Below are 17,048 nucleotides of genomic sequence, written 5' to 3' on the forward strand. Positions count from 1 at the left end.
AAGCTGTAGAGAGATAGACTAAGGTTGGAGAGGTAGATTGAGGAATAGATACACAGGTAAGGGAGAGACAGATAGATAGATATAGGTAGATAGGTAGAAAAAGGACAGATAGATAGACTGAAGATAAACTAAGACTAGATAGAGAGATGGACTAAGAATAGATCAATACGCAGATAGCTAGACGAGAGATGGAGAGATACATGGATCGATGACGATCTACACAGATTCACGTAGAGCTGGTTACCAGAAGAAGGAATGCTGCGCAAAAAGAATTTATGTGAGATCCAGTTTCCTATAGATTTAGACACAACAGTCGACGATCTGCTGTCTATGAATGAATCTCCAGTCAAGAATACCTTACTTCCGTTGGAGTAATGCAGGGTTAGCAGCATCAGGAAAGACAGGCTCAGAAGTAAGATAACCTCCACGTTTAGTTGCCTCTTCTCCAGCTTGTAAGAAGACCTTGAGCTGTCCATACACCTCAAAGAGAACTTTGCATTGCTGTCTTGTACGCCATCCACGATAGACAGCTTGAATGAGAATCACAGGTTCAACCAAGGCAGCTTCCCTGACGACACAGATAAACAAGAAAAAAAGAGAGAAAAGATCAACATCTAAATAGAGAAGATAACTCGATAGCTGTAGTAGTAGTAGTAGGGAGAAAGAGAAACGTTTTTGATGCGAAAGAGGCGTTTGTCCTTGGATACATCAGCTGTCTACATTTCCTTGTAGTTACCAGTACCAATCAAATTGTCACCCCCTCTACCTGCTTACCTACCTCCAGAGGAGTGTAAGTATACATGTACATGTATATCTATACCGATTTACAATGTTATACACATAGACAAGCATGCCTGTCCATATGTACACGGTATCTATCTATCTATCGATCTATCTATATGTAGAGAGGCAAATGCAGATGTTGATAGACAGTACTGCGCTCTACGTATGTACCGGTGCGCAGGTCGTATGGAGCATGGGTTTGTGAGACACTCTGGAGCTTGATGCTGACCTCTCGTCATCTGACTCATTCTCTTTTTCTCCGCTAACTAACGTCTATAGCCTTAAGACACTTTCCAAGGTGTGTGAAGAAAATCAACGAGGAAAGAAAAAGTCGATGAAAACCCTTGAGCACCACTTCTTTCCTTCTCACCACGTAGATTCTTCGGACAGAAGATTTATCAATTCCAGTCTCTCACGAACTAACTCCTCTCCTCCATACGCTCTCCACCCAAGAAGAGTGCATTAGCCCTAGATCTCTCTCTCTATCTAGAGAAACAGTTTCGAACTTGACGACCTTCTTATCTTCTCTAAAAGAAACTCATCTGTCCTTACAATCAGCCACTTGTCCAGTGTACATACATACAGCTAGGTTCGCTAAGAAGGAGAATTCTTACAGCTCCAGTTGAGAAACGAAGAGACCTCTCCGTTGATCTACCTATCTCTATATGTACCTACCTCGCGTGCTCAAGAAAATCTTGTACAGTCGACTTCGCAAAGACCTTCGTTTTTCCTACGAGACATTCTTCTGAGTTAACTTTCTCCGAGGACACTAATTCATTCACCTGCATGCAGAGAGGAAACAGAAATCTTTCTCTTTCATTATACATCTCAGTATACATGAAATATATCTATACCTGAGATAGAAAAGATCTCTGATCCTGAAGATCTGTGACGCAAGGGAAGTAAGAAGACTCCTGTCCTAACGAAACATTATTCACCACTGTATGGATTTCTCCTCAAGTCTTCTTCTAGAATACACAGAAGGAAACCGCGTGAGGTACGTCTATGAAGTCTTGATCACACAAGTGTATCTACAGATGATACATGTGTATGCATGCAAGTTTGAGTACGTAGAGACAGTAGGTGGAAGTAGAAAACTGAAGCTCGATTTGTAGCTACTTCAGAGAGAGTGTGACTTGAAGGACATCACATTCATTACATACATACATACACACATATTCCTAGATATGTACATACATATTCATAGATGTCCATGGATTCAACTATTACAGATAGACAAAGGAGGACCACATGCATGTGGTCCATCTCTTCTACCCTGAGAATCACGTATGTCAGCATTGAAGCACCGCAAGTATGAGAGACATGCAAAGTTCTATGTTCTTCTCTAAGAAGACCCCTTCTCGACGTCTATTCAAACCTAGCATACGAAGATGAAAGAAATCCATCGCTGTCTTTTCCAACCTGAACAAAACACTTTTTATGAGAAATGTATCTTGTACGGCAACGTCTTTAGTTCTTGCCCCCTTGCATGCATGCAGCATGTACGCCTACTAAAGCTTGGGCTGCAGAGGTAGGATCTAAGCCCTTTAAACAGGACGAAGCTTTCCGAGTGCCTATAACCAAGCGGTATCGATCAACGAATTCTTTATGAGGCATCCTTAGCGCAAATCCTGCCTTTCTTATGCGAATAGCTTCCATCACACCTAAGGAAGAAACAACAGAAAGCAAGAGATAACTTAACGTATGAAGGTCTAGGCGCAAGGCGTGACGAGCCCTCGGGAGATTACGGTTTAGCCTTTAGCCGCAAGACATCTCCACTCAAGCTCTTGAAGTAACGTTAGTGAAAAAGCTCTTGAAGATGATTCAAGAGAAGTTACGACTTACAAACACAATGGATACAGTCGACCAATCTCTTAGTGAAAGCATCCAGAGAGAAAGAAAAGGTCTTCTTCTGCTTCGGATATCCTTCTAGAAACAGCGAGAGGAACTGACACACACGACCGCCGCACGTGTGCATACATGTATACATACATAGATTTACGGCAAATAGACGACAGACTGAAAATGGATTAACGATAGATACGCAGATTGAAAGAGGAGAGATAGATTAACGATAGATAGAGAGATTAAAGCTAAATAGACAGGCTGAAGGTGGATGGATAGTTTAATGAAAGAGAGATAGATTAAAGATACATAAAGAGAGTAAAGGTAGAAAGATACATTGACGATAAATAGGGAGATGAATGGTAGATGAACAGATTAACGATAGGTAGGCAGATACACGATAGACAAACAGATTGAGGGTAGATAGATAGATAGATTAAAGGTAGAGAGGTAACCATAGATAGGCAGATCAATGGTAAATAGACAGATTATAGATAGATAGATAGACTAAGAGTAAATAGATAGATTAGCGATGGATAGGTAGAATAACGATAGATAGAAAGACATAAGGTAGACTGACCTGAGCAGACAAGTTGACTGAGGATCTGATCTGAGTTGATGAGTTTGGGTTGATGTTTTTTGTTGGGTTTGATACACCTAATATAGTGGCTATCAGTTCCATTGATCTTCGTCATGAGTTCGTTCAACTGACGCTTGAATACAGAACCTACACATGAGAAGAGAAAGAAGAAGAAACGAACAAAAGAAAGAAGGAAACCATATACACGAGCGCTCGATGGTGGTAAAGAAAGGAGTGACAGATGATAAATGATCAGTCTACATGAAGAGACGCAGAAAAAAAACAAAGAAAACCGGTTGATACGCTTACACTTCAGTAAAGATACTGAATCACAGACAGTGTTCTCCTAAGAGAGTGTATATACACGCATACGTATGTATCTCAATATGTATATGTATATATAGAGAGAGATACGCACTTGCCTGCATACATTCGTGCGTGTCTATACATGAAAGAAGGAACAGAGAGCTGTGAGACATGCTGTGGTAAGAAACGCCTACCCGATAGGAGATAGAAAGAGACGACGTACTTACTTCAAACCGTCTTAGTATGTACAGGGATTGTCAGAGAAAGTCTCTCGTTCAATCAGAGAACAACGTGGTACGTTCATAAAAAATCCCCCAACCGAAATCCTGCCTCCACCTGCTGAGTCTCTCACTTGCGACATTCCCTCCTGTACTAGTCGCCCTAACGACGACGTCCCCACTCTAATCTTCATCACCACGACCAGACAAAAGGCCACTCATCCCTCACTCCTCCAGTGTGAGAGTAACTTCAGCATACTGAAACCGACTTGAACACCTTGGATACCCGTACATACATTTCGGTATGTACACAAGGTGAGAAGATAAGGCATGTAAGCGAAAGAGAAGCTAGTTTGGTCTAAGAAAAACAGCGGGTGTATATGAGTTACTTCTACTCCTGCTACCACTATTACTACTATGACAGGGCTCTCGGTTGAGTTGCTTCAAAGGCCTGTACACTCGTGATCGCCTATAGTGAGGACGGATGTTGTTGAGAAAGAGGGCGAATTGATTTGAAGAAAAGAAAACATCTGGACTTCTTCATAGAGATATCTATCAGTCGGTTCGCGAAAAGAAACGATGAAGTAAGAGAAACCTACCGACAGTACTTTTAGAACCCTTTGATGAACCTCCACCTTCAACAACATTTGAGACAAGCGCATTCACGACAGCGTTCTTTGAGGTGTATAGACAGTCAACAGCTTCTTGAGGAGGTGCATTCTGATCTTTAGCCAGCCATCCATCAACTGTATAGGTGACATCTCCTGCATAATGATGTATTCCGAATGACATAGAGCCTTGTACCCTAATAGAATAGAGAGCATTAAAGGAAAGCAAACAACTTTCTTTTCAAAATCTCACTTACACCTCGTCTTAAATGCCTACTTCAAGCGCGCCTATATATATATATATAGATAGCACATCCCAAGTATATACTTCGAGTGTATTCCCTATCTATATCTATATCTTTCTATGTATATGCCCACTCCTCTGTAACCAAGAGATCTTGCGACTGTCGCGGGTCATCCTATCGTCACCTTCGGATACAACTCTCCTTAGCGCTGAGAAGACCTTGTTTTCTATCTCTGTATGAAGCGCGATCACTCCTGTCTGCAACTCAGCGCTGCCACTCTCGTGTTCTCTCTCAACAACCCTATGCATGCGGTCGTCGGTTCACTCAAAAAACCTCTTGGGTTCTTCTTTAAGAGACAAAAGCCTTCAAGAAATCTGATGTATCACACAGGTGCGGACGGGTTCTCTCCCTTTCCATGAGACTTGTCTGAAAGAGAGATCACTAATTCCTTCAGCTCTAGTCTAGTACTCTATTGAAGTATGTCCATCCGAATCCTGTTCTCTCTCTGTCTCTGCTCTTTAACGTCTCCAAGAAAAACCTATAAAGATCATGACGGACAAAGTCAAGTCACTACTCCTAAGGTCGGATAGATCATCCCTATACATATGTAGAAGCAAGAGGCTAGAGAGACCAACCATATATTGCTATAAAGAAGAAGAAAACAAATTTGCATTACATCTTTCGTGACGCAGCCAAGCTAAACAGGGTGTTGATATAGATGCACAGATAGCTTAAAGATAGATAGATAGATCGACAGATAGGCAGATAGTTGAAAGTTAGAGACATAGATAGGAGAACAGACAGATAGATAGATCCAGCTGATGAAAAGCCTAATACAATATAGTAGACCTCTCTCTACGAGAACCAAGTATATACCTGCTAACTGATGAGAGTCTAGATTCCATCCATTTTCCGTCCAAAAACGCGCATTCTTCTTCTTTCCTTCCATGAATGAGAGTTACTGTGTTCATCCCAATACATATAACGTGAAAGAGAGATGAGAGGATAGAACGGCTAGATAGGTAGCGCTGTAGATAACACGAGAAGCGAGGAGAAAAAGAAAACTTCACTTACTTGTTTTGAATGTATCTAGCGTTCCCCCCTTGAGCTTTATTTAACTTGTTTAGAAATCCCTGCTCAGATCCCTTAGGAACAAACACCTCTTCGTCTAGTGTAGCTAGAATACCTGAAAGATAGATGTATTAAGTCAACATATGAATATGCAGATAAGCCGCAGATAAACAGGGGAAGATAGATAGACAGATTAGAGACCGGTAGACAGATAGATCACAGTGGGCCATGTACAGCACACCACTTCCCGTCTTTGTAAGAAAGACTATGAAGAATGTACGAGAAAGAAAGAGTCACGTGCTTTCTCATCAGCAAGAGCTTTAACTATGACAGACAGCCGCCGTCCTTTCTCACACAGCTCTGCGTGGATGGAAGGATTAGCAGATGAAGAGGTATGAACTTCTCCGTCTCGAGTTCGTTCTTTCTTCATCTAAGCCCAAGCATCGTCCCTCCTGCACTGATGAGATACCGTGAAGGTTCGTGAAAGTCTGTTTTTCATTCTCATTGGCGACGCTCTCTTCTTTGTCTCTGGAGCTTTGCTATTACACTGCGTAGAGGTACAGGTAAGCTAGAGACTTCTCAAAAGGACTAGCCGTGAAATTCTTTCCTGAGAGAGATATCTGACGGAGAACACAGTGCACCACGAATATCAATTTAAAGATGGTCTTTTTCTTTTCTTGTCTATTTTCTCTACGACCCGCCTGTGTGAGATCAAGGTATGTATTTATGGAAGAGATAAAAGAGGAGGCAATGAAGAAGAACAGTGAGAGAGAAGATATAAGACCTTCAACAACTTTACATGGTCCTGTGGTAATGCATGCAGCCACAGTTTCGAAGAGTCTTTTTTTCTACCACAGAAAACTACAGAACATATCCATTACCCAAACGGCCCCTTGAAACTATTCACTGATGAACTCGAATGGAGCATCCACGGCATAGAGATATCTATGTATCTATATATCTACATATTATCAATACATACGTGTGTAAATAGGTGTATCCATGTACCTGAGCTTCGTTGGCCGTGGTCCATATATCTCGTACCCCACTATTTCTTTATCTCTCTTGATCAAGTATACAGTTTCTCCACATGCATTCATATTTCTGTAAAGATTTGTACGGTCGAACAACATAAACACACACATCCAACTACCCATCTATTGATCTATCTATCTAGTCCTCTCGATGATGCGAATGAACTTGGCAAACTTGTATAAGATCTTGATCGTGTTGCGTACCTCCTTTTCCCGCGATGAGCTTGAGGACATCTGCATTATCTTGATAGGAGATAGAAAGTCCTTTGAGTCCATCTTTTTCATAGTCACTTGCTTCATTTAGAAAGATATCTTCATTAAAGTGATGCTGAAGTTCTTCATTCGAGAGATTGATACAGAGCTGTTCAAATCCATTCACTTGAAAGCTCTCAAATCCAGCTATATCTAATAGGCCTACATACCGCGATCCCTGATCCCCAAGAGGAAATACACATAATGCACACATCACACATCGATGTGCTTAACAGTCTTTCATCGAGTAAAAATACAAAAGAGATCTTAATCGAAACAGATTAAAGATAACCAGATACACGGAAAGTAGATACATAGATTAGAGATAAATAAAGAGATCAACAATAGATAGATAGATGTTGACACTAGATATGCACCGCATGATAAACAAAGCGAGGCAGATGAATCTTCGTCCCAGCATCGAGTTCTGGGAATGTCAAGTCGCCACGATCTGATACCTATCTACGTAGAACTTCTCATCAGCTCTAGGGTATCATATGCACGATACATTAAAGAAGAAAGAAAAAAAGAAAGCACGAGTGAGAAAGAAAGATAAAAAAGACATACCACCCCTCTAAGGATTCACCTATGTATTATAGGGACTTACATCAAACTGTTGTTGAGTCGGAGCGAGAGAGGCGTTAATTTGTTCTATAAGCCATGTGAAAAGATATCCGTATATAAGCTTAGCGAATGCATCTCGAGCAGCAAGAGCCTGGTCGGGCTTAAGAGGGATGACAATATTTTCATTCCCTGTCTTTATCTTCCTTGTAGTTAATGCTCCTTCTACCATCTACATGAGACAGAAAAAGATGGATACACACAACAACGCAGACGGGGATACATTCTCTCCATGACAAAATCTATACAGATAGACAGTTACCACGAAGACACACTTCACGCATGTGCAGCAGAGCGCGCAGGCGTATTGAAGAAGTTTTCTATACGGATAATGATGGCGGACCCAGGTTCACGAATGCAGAAGATACAGATGGACTGCACATATATATACGTGTCCTTCCTTACAGATACGCAGCATCCAGTTATCCTCACGTATGCATGTATGTCTGTATGAATCTACATAACATCAATCCACTACATGCCAGACCTATACAGAGGATGCTACACGGTCTATCCCTATGTACGTGCATATATCTATAGAGGGACGGTGCTCAGCAAATATGTTACCTCCCTGTCCCTTCCACGTGTGAATGTGAGATGACGAAGGCAGACACAAGATGAAGAAAAGAAAAAGAAGAGATACAAAACAAGCGGTACGACCTATCTATGATAAGAAAAGCGATCCATGTCTAAGTAAGCGAGTGGACGATAAGCAACACGAATCAACTGTAGCTACCACTTGGGAATGATGCTCCTGTTGTGTTCCACAGCAGAACGTTGTTAAGTAGCTGCCCATGAGAAGAAGCGAAAAAAAACGAGGGAAGCTTGTGAATTTATAGCTAAAAGAAGGGACGGAAACAGATGAAAACGAACGAAGAAATGAACAATCGCGAGAGAGGCAGTCATAACCGTAGGAATTGAAGGTGACAGAAGTGAAGAAAGGGGCATCAGCCGACTGTTTAAGTAGTCTACGAGACTCCTCGAGTCAGAAAATAGAATTCTATTTCGTATACAAAGAAAACGAGACTGCTACTCCAGGGGGCTGATGCTTCTCTTTACTTCTATCATCTTCACTTGGTACTGCTCCTACTATTAATGCTAGAGAGATAGAGAGGCAGATGGACAGGTAGAAATATCTTCTGAAAAAGAAAGACCGCGTTGAGCTTGCACTCCGATCGTGAAGCCTAACCGTAAGACGGGCAGACCATAAGAGACGAACCTCTATAGACAATCCAAGTAACTCGCTCGCTGTAGCCAAATGCTCACGCGTGTTACTCGCGACAGCAGACTTTTCTCCTCCTCCTTCCTGTAAGTGAAAACAAAAGAAGAAGGAAGAAAAAGAGAGACGCACTCTGCATGCACTTTCACAGTCGAGTATCTGTCTTTCTCTCCTTCTTTTCGAAAAGACGACGGCGACGAGGAGCGAGGTGATCTAGACAGTGACGTAGATGAACTTCTCTTAAGAAGAGCCGCGAAGATCTTAATCCGTGAAAGTAACTGTCTATCAGACAGAATTCTACTCGCATGAGTAGACAGCGGATGAGGTCTGTGGAAGGAAATGTCTAATAGAAAAAGTGAGAAGAGATGATTTCTCTCATTCCTTCCTGGTCTCTCTTTCTAATGGCACTCCCATAGACTTCTGTCTCTCTGTTGTATGAATAGAAACAGAGATAAGAAAAGGAAGGAAGAACCTTGAGTTGTTTGGATAGATGGCGAGAAGGAAGAGGAGTTACTACGCTTAGCTCGTCTGTCACGCATGAACGAATACAACACAGTTGCTAAGAGAGAGATAAATAGACAGATTGGACATAGATATATAGGTAGGCAGATAGACAGACAGAAAGATAGATTGAAGACAGATATACACATCTATACCGCCGTAGAACCGACACACGCGAGGAATTTCGTAAACCACCGAGAGACTGAAACATAAATGAACTCATACAGGTGCCCGTACTACTGCGACTACTATCAGTGTAGCCGCCAACCTCCTTCCATGCAGTAGACCTAAGCAAACCGCCTCCCATCCTCGAACGACGCATGAAGACTATGTGTAACATGATAGAAGTCACACATACAAGCTACTTGACTACAGAACACAGCAAGAGTCAGACATAGAGGCTACCCTATGGAGAACCGAGAGTCCTTGATCTCTCTTTTTTCTCTTCTTTCTTTCCCTCTTAGATGGATCGGCATACATACCGGAGTGAAGGTAACATTGCCGAGATGAAGGAGAGAGGCGACAATACTGAAGATATCGTTCTGAGTTGAGGGATCGAACCCTAACACTAAGAGCGCGCGCTTCAGTTCGTTGAAGCCTCCTAGGTCGTCAACTGAACGGTAGTCAAGCGCGCAGGATGGGTGCGTACATGGTCGGAGCGAAAGAAAAAGAAGAAGGAGAGGGGGAGGAAGAAGAACAAGTAGTGAAAAAGATGGAGGAGAAAAGAAGAAGAAAGAGAAGTATATTGTCTTGAAAGGAGAAAGAAAGATTCTACAGCATTCTCTCTCCGACAGACCATTTACGTGTAGAAGATGTCTAGAGATAAAATACTAAGTGAAACACTCATATATATATACGACGTAAGCGACCCCCTGAAAAGATAGCCTCCATACACCTCAATCTACAGACATACACATATGTGCATCCACAAAACCCAGATCTATCTATCTATCTATTGAAAGGTAGAACACGCGTACATATATGAACTTTTATCTATACGAAGCAGATCGATGTATAGAACTGGGACGGAGAGTCCACGTCTGGCGCATAGAGGTTTATCCTCGATAAGGGAAGATGGGTTATATATAGATAGATGCATGTATACCTGCGTTTGTTAGAGAACTCACCATCATGAGTTTTAGGAGGGTCGGACCCTGATGCTGCTGTTGAATCTCCTCCTCCTGCACCTTTGGCGCCTTTCTTAATAGAGGCACCCGAGGTGGATGGAGTGGCATAAGCTTGAGGGACTAAGAAAGAAAAGGCGAGAGGATCTGTGCCAAGTCTATAAGATGAAGCAACCCCAACAAGACCTGAAGAGGAAGCTACTCCATGAACAAGCTGATAGAAGACATGATAATTTCTCTCTCCTTTCACATGGCGAGTCACTCGAGGAAGTTCAAGAAGGTACGACGTCATACTAGCCCCTGTTGGGAAAAAGAAAGAAAGAAAAGATATGGGGCAAGAGAGGATGAAACAAATGAAGAGAGAAAGACAAAAAGAGATGTACGATTGAAACAGCGGTCGGGATAGATACGAAAGATGTGCTATATGTCGTTGGGGCGGCAAGAGGTTACGCGGGAGGAGATGCAAGAGACAGAACGTTGCTGGAATGCATGCGGTGCAAATGGGAATAGATGCTGGTAGATAGGTATATACACATGTACATACATACATGTATGCAGACATATAGAAGGGAGTAGGGTAATGGGTGATATGACTTTTTTAGTAGACGGAGTGTATAGACGGAAGTGCGTATGACGTAGGTAGACAGATAGAAAAGGATGAATAGAGAGATAAATCTAAAGAGTCGGTCCCAACTCTTGCGTGTCTTGCCTATATACGATCATTCCACCGAAGTTCTTCTAAGTCATCTGAGCGCCTGATCCTCCACACACACACAACCTTCCCGTCTTCATCGACATATAGACACCTATACAACTTTGTCTATCCCCATCTAACCCATCGTGTCTCTATCTATCTATCTATCTGTCTGTCTGTCTTTCTTTTTTTCTTTTGATCTCCCTTCCCCCTTCAACTCCGAGAGAAGATTTCAACATCTCCGTTAGTTCGGTTCTCTCTTCTACTCCTCTTCATGTCTCCACTCGGACTGATCCTTTCCATGTCCTCATTCCATCATCCCTTCCTTGCTTGCTTACCAAGAACTTTAAGAGAATCACCAAAATAGACTTCGATCCACTTCCCGAATCGACTTGAGTTGGCATTTCGACTTGTCGATGCATTTCCGAAGCTTTCTAAGACAGGGCTGATCTCTAAAATTCTCTGCTGCAGTGATCCACCCCCTGTCCCTCCTCCGCCTCCTGCTGCTGTAGCACCACCATGAGACCCTAGTCGGTTAGTTGTGCCGGGGGCTTTCAGGGTACTCCCGCCTGCAGCTCTTGATGAACTTAAGCCTGTACGATTCTTTCCGAAGTGCGGATTCTGTTGTTGGCGTGAGCTTGAGATACGCCCTGATGCCGCTATATCATAAGAAGACGAGGAGGAGGACGTTTCACTCACATCAGCAAGAAACTGAAGGATGAGTTTTGTCGATTCTGTCTTCCCTGCTCCTACAGTAAGAAGAAAAGAAGTAAAAGAAGGACGAGAAGAGGACGGAGAAAGAGAACAATGATGACAACGATGAAAGGAAAGATGGAAAAGAATGCAAGAAGAGAGTGTAAGTACATAGATACACAGGAAGGAAAGCTTTGAAGTCGGATGGGTGTGAAGTGGGCGGTAAGTGCTTCGAGGATGTTTCTGTCCCCGGTAGGAAAGAGAGGGAACGAAGAAGAAGGATGGCATTTGAACAAAGAAGAAGACAAGGCGAGGCAGATCAAGTCAGAAGGCAAGAAGAAGAGGAAGAAAGGTGGAGGAGAAGAGAAGAAATTGTTAAAGGTCCTGGCTCCACTCAGTGTCGTTCAAAGACAGTCTTGATTGAAAAGAAAAGTTTCTTGAAGAAATAAGAAAGGGCAAACCCCGGCTATCCGATTATGACGTTGCTTCGTAGTGGACCGTCGTTATGTGTATTTAACTTGCATTCAAGGAGTTACCATTAGTATCACCACATAGACAAGAGGAATCAAACGCTATATTTTGGCTACAGATGAGATGTAGTCAGCTGCAAGGGCAAAGCCCTATGTATATACACATATATCTATACATATATACACATCTATAGCTACATCTATACATATGCAAACATATCTGCACGCCGTTGTTCATATATGGCACTCTGCTTGAAGCTCGCTGCCCCCTTTGATTACGAGGCATCTCTCCTATCTTCAAGAATCCTTTTGTTCTTTATGTCTCCATCGATCGACCTAGTTGAGATGAGTCATCGCAGCTATACGGTAACTTACACACACCTCTCCCTTCCCTTTTGTCAGCATCATTTCTTTGTCACTATCAACTAAGCAGAGGGTGAAGTTTCCCAATTTCTTTTTTCTTCGCGTCTTTTCCCCTCTCTTGAAGTGCATGCAGTTTTGGCGCTATGAGTGGAGAGAAGCAGTGGAGTGAGATACTATGATTGAAGTTCTCGACGAGACACATGTGTCGGCATGCTGACTATCGAGGTGAAGAGGGAAAGGACCCCAAGAAACGAAAAGGAAGAAAAACGTCTCTTCTCACCGAGTCCTTTCTTCGGCTGGTCTTGAAGTCTCTTCTTTCTATCTCGGCCTATGTTTTCGACTTGTTGTTTCTATTGTTAAGACGATCGGATAGAAGGCGGAAAGAGTAAGTGTCTTGAAACCTGGCGCATGCATACCTACTGCTACTACTAAAACTGCCGTCTACTTACCTGATTCTCCAGTGATAAGAGTGCTCTGTGGTTTTCCTTTCTCTGAGAGACCCTTAAGAGCGGCCGCAGACACTTGAAAGAGATGAGGAGGAAGATCAAATGCATGCGCAGCCTTGAAATATTGTTGGACATATTCTTGTCCATAGAGGGGAAGATACTTGAAAGGATTTGTCGCTAAAACAATACGGCCTACATTTGTATAGATCTTCTCTTTCTTATACCGCACACGGACTGTATGGAGAATCGCCGCTTCCGAGACATCAGCTAAATCACAAACATTATCCACACCTAAAAACGCAGAAAAAGGAAGAATACACAATCACACAAGAAATCACCAATCTATCTATGTACGTATCTGTGGTGCTCTATTTATCGAGTTGTCTATATCAATCTCTCTGTGTCGATCTGTATGCTTGTCTACCTTGCACTACTTATCTATCTAATTATCGGTATTCGTCTCTCTGCCTAACCTATCTAGGTTCACCCTCTGAGCAGAAACACAGCACACGGATGACGAAGCGGTCTGAAGCGTGTGCGCCCCTATAGCCACGTGCTACTATCCTGTTGCACTGTCGACCAACTATCCCTACATGTATATATATACACATATACATGCAAGTTCCTGTTTGTTTGTCTTCGCCCTTCCCTCTCATCACAGTAGAACAGCAACGTGTCTTACACATGATGATATCGGCTGGTCCAAGAATGGATGAATGCTGTGAGTTGGCCTAGCTGTGATGTTTAACCGTGTTGAGAGGGACACCCCGCACAGGAATGGACGTCGAAGTTTCTTTGCACAACAGTTCGGTCACCTTGAAGGATACCGAAGACCAGGATATGAATAGCATACGAAAGACTAGACCTGCCACCTATTCTCACTTCCAGATCTAGAGACGTTGTAAATCTCGTCCTAAGCTTGCTTTGCGAGTTGTGAAAAGAAAGATCTGCTGCTGAATGGAGCGACAGACATGACTGACGCCAACTACTTTCTATGAATAGATCAAGGGACCCCCGTCACTGAAGCGATGGAGATGTGTTTGTTGAGAATCTCTTCTTAGTGTGCAACAAGAGACGAAAGACGAATCAGCGAACAGCAGCTGAAGTATCCACTACTACTCAGCTCTTCTCCATACACAAAGCGCGTTTCTTGCATCAAGTTGCTTTTCGAGTGTCCTAGGATGGAGTAACAACTGACTCCTCCCGGTCATTTTCCTGCTTGATGGTGTAAGTGAAAGAAAACTTCATCGAACCTGTCCTCTCTCTTGTCCTGACGGTCCACTCCCTTACACTCCCTCTCCCCCCTCGGGGGTCTCAGGAGAACACAAGAAGAAAAGATCTAGCCTGAACAAATGGACTTTTGAGAGATGAACAGTCCGGTCCAGGCAAGAAATCCAATCAGAGAGGCTTGGGGAGAAGCCGCGTGTTCTTGTGTACATACAGTGTTGGGTCGATTCCATCACCCGATCCCTTTCCGAGCGATGGACATGTTTGACGAAGGCCGGAGAAAGGTGTCAACATGAAAGAGAAACGACAGAGGGGAGGCATTGACAAGACGTCATACCTTCTAAAGATCGAGGATCTGAGATTGCTGCTACTTGGGCTTGCTGTGCCGCGGTGACGGAGAATTCCACCTTTTGTGGATCTGTAGCTTCATCAGTGACTTCGGTCAGTTTATACACACCACTTGTTGGTTCAGCCACGGCTACCCCCCATACCTCCGTTGGGTGAGGCACCCAGCAGCGGTCTGTCATCTTCGTCTCTTCTTTGCCATGAGATAGAAGGGATTCCAGACGTAATCAAACGGTGAGCAAAGACTAAGGAGAACTCAAGGAGAGAGGGCAAGCGAAATTACAGCATGAGTTGATACACCACCAGCTGGCAGCCCCTAGGGCAGACAAGAGAGACAAGTGGACGTTCTGTTAAGTGAGAAGTCGAAAAGCGTTCTATGGGACTTCCATGGGGACAAGGACACAGAAACTTTTCCTGGTGAAGAATCAGGGCAGAAATGATGAGTACGGCTCCTTCCCTGGCTAAGCCAGGGGACATGAAAAGTCCTTCAGATGGGTTGAAGTGAGACAGAGATGTGTGCAGACCGGATGAATGATCGTCTCCACGTCCATATTTCAATACATCGGGAGAACGAAGGGAAACAAGAAAAAACTAAGTCTGTCAACCCTTAGGACCGGGGAGAGAATGCCTACATTGGTAAGCACACATGCTGGATTCGGTAGGGGCCAGCACAGGGGGAAGAAACAAAAAGTGGTCTCCCATAAGAACGTCCCAAAAACGGCGGGACAGAAAAAGAAGCTAGGGACAGTCTCGGAGGGGGGCGCTTCTAGAATTTCACGAGAAGGCGTCCTTCAGACGAACATCTTTCCCCTCTGTAAGGTGACGGTGAGAAACTGCGAATATCAAGGAGATACAATGGCAGGAGTGCGTCATGCCGAAGTAGTTGTCACTCTGGAGGGCCAAACACACCATGGAGATGAAACTCAAAACAAGCGCTATACTGCATTAGATTATGCACGACGGAGATGAGAGAGCTGCTGAGGATCGTGCGCGTAAGGCAGCATGGGGACCTAGAACCGCTGCTTCCCGCTTGGAACCGTCAGAGAGGGCCGATGGGACACCGGGGTGGACCGTGTCCCTGCCGTTGCCTTCTCTGGAGTCATCTCTACAGCATAGAAGGTCCGTGCACGGTTCTCGCGCAACCTCTCTGCTAGTGTGAAGGGAATGCAAGAGGCAGTGAGCAACAGATCGATCCCGCTGGAGCGTGGCTGACTGCGGAGTTACCGAGTGCTCACCTTGTGCATGCGTGAAGCCAAAAACACAGAGTTACGAGGATTCACGAGGAGAGAAGCGAAGCTCTAGCGATTGAGTTGTTCCGCCTCTGAGACAGACTGTGACCACCGGCGGCCTACGTATACTGGCGGGATCGCGCCAGTCAAGGCCACTCTGGTCACTTTCACTGGAGGAGTACTTCGATACGCTGTGTTGGGGAAAAAAAGTACACGGAAAAGGAACAACGTCAATGCTAACGTCCGGCAATTCCATGCAGCGAAGCGACTACGGACGGGCCACCAATCTTGCCACTTCTCTGTAACTCAAGGCGCTTGAAGATTCTGGTAACCTTGCACCGCACAGGTGACTTTGCAGTCGGTTGAGTACTGAGTGAGACGGTGGGCCAGCTAGTTGGTCACTTGCATGCAGCCGGGCGACCCCGCTGTGCTGCTGTCTCGCCACACTTTAGCGTGTGAGACCCGTGAAATCTTCCAAGAGTGTCCAAGCTCCACCCAGTAACCCGCTTGCCTTGCCTGCCTTAGACGCGAGGAAGCCCTGGATGCCTTGGCTAAGTGGAAAGCAGCTGGGGTGTTCTGTCTCCCGTCTTCTTGTAGTGTTATTGACCTTCGGACAGCCCCTTCTTTGGTCGCGGCAACCACTACTTTCTCCTTCTCTCCTGAAGCCAAGGTGGGCCGGTGTGCGGACGAAGGCCTCGATTTGGGCCATCAGCAGGAGATCATCTGCAACACCCGCACGGAATCGGCGAAGTTTGCTAGTGAGCAGCCATCTCCTGGTTATTTGTCACAGCCGCTGAGGGTCGCTAGTCCCAGACCTCGGATGTGGACGCCGTTGTCTGGAGAGAACAGGAGACAGTAGTCTTGTGTTTGGTCAGACCGTAGGCGGGAAATTCTCGGAGCTTTACTCTCATGTGCGATAGCAGGGTGAGGCGGGGCGTGGCTGCGTTTTGCGGTGTGTGAAAGTCTACGAGACCACAGTGCCGTAGTCAGGTCCGCCCCACCGGCAGCGCTGCCGGTTCGGGAAGAGAGAGAATTGCTGGCTTCGTCGGTAGCTGTCTCGGACTGTTCTGCTGATAGGAGGTCGCAAAGCGCTCCCCACTCCTATGCCTTCAAGGCCCGCTGGACGGTCTTACCAAGAAAATCCAGTTGGACGCTGATATGCCGGTCGAAAGGG

General features: G+C 44.4%; 1 protein-coding gene across 1 annotated transcript in view; it reads right to left on the reverse strand.

Moving 5' to 3' along the window:
• Positions 1 to 16,171, reverse strand: part of CSUI_000822 (myosin g) — a 28,734-nt gene extending 12,563 nt beyond the window's left edge. The window contains exons 1-14 of the mRNA XM_068061029.1: positions 14,638 to 16,171; positions 13,077 to 13,364; positions 11,440 to 11,850; positions 10,411 to 10,707; positions 9,766 to 9,896; positions 8,783 to 8,869; positions 7,550 to 7,735; positions 6,895 to 7,120; positions 5,660 to 5,771; positions 4,332 to 4,537; positions 3,209 to 3,355; positions 2,296 to 2,447; positions 1,459 to 1,565; positions 362 to 568 (exon numbers count right to left, since the gene is read on the reverse strand). Coding sequence (XP_067927008.1) covers positions 362 to 568; positions 1,459 to 1,565; positions 2,296 to 2,447; positions 3,209 to 3,355; positions 4,332 to 4,537; positions 5,660 to 5,771; positions 6,895 to 7,120; positions 7,550 to 7,735; positions 8,783 to 8,869; positions 9,766 to 9,896; positions 10,411 to 10,707; positions 11,440 to 11,850; positions 13,077 to 13,364; positions 14,638 to 14,827 — 2,747 coding nt within the window. The 5' untranslated portion in view covers positions 14,828 to 16,171. The remainder of the gene's footprint in view (positions 1 to 361; positions 569 to 1,458; positions 1,566 to 2,295; positions 2,448 to 3,208; positions 3,356 to 4,331; positions 4,538 to 5,659; positions 5,772 to 6,894; positions 7,121 to 7,549; positions 7,736 to 8,782; positions 8,870 to 9,765; positions 9,897 to 10,410; positions 10,708 to 11,439; positions 11,851 to 13,076; positions 13,365 to 14,637) is intronic.
• Positions 16,172 to 17,048: the final 877 nt, after the last annotated feature.

This window comes from Cystoisospora suis (assembly GCF_002600585.1).
Source record: "Cystoisospora suis strain Wien I chromosome Unknown contig_309, whole genome shotgun sequence".
NCBI classification, from domain to species: Eukaryota; Apicomplexa; class Conoidasida; order Eucoccidiorida; family Sarcocystidae; genus Cystoisospora; species Cystoisospora suis.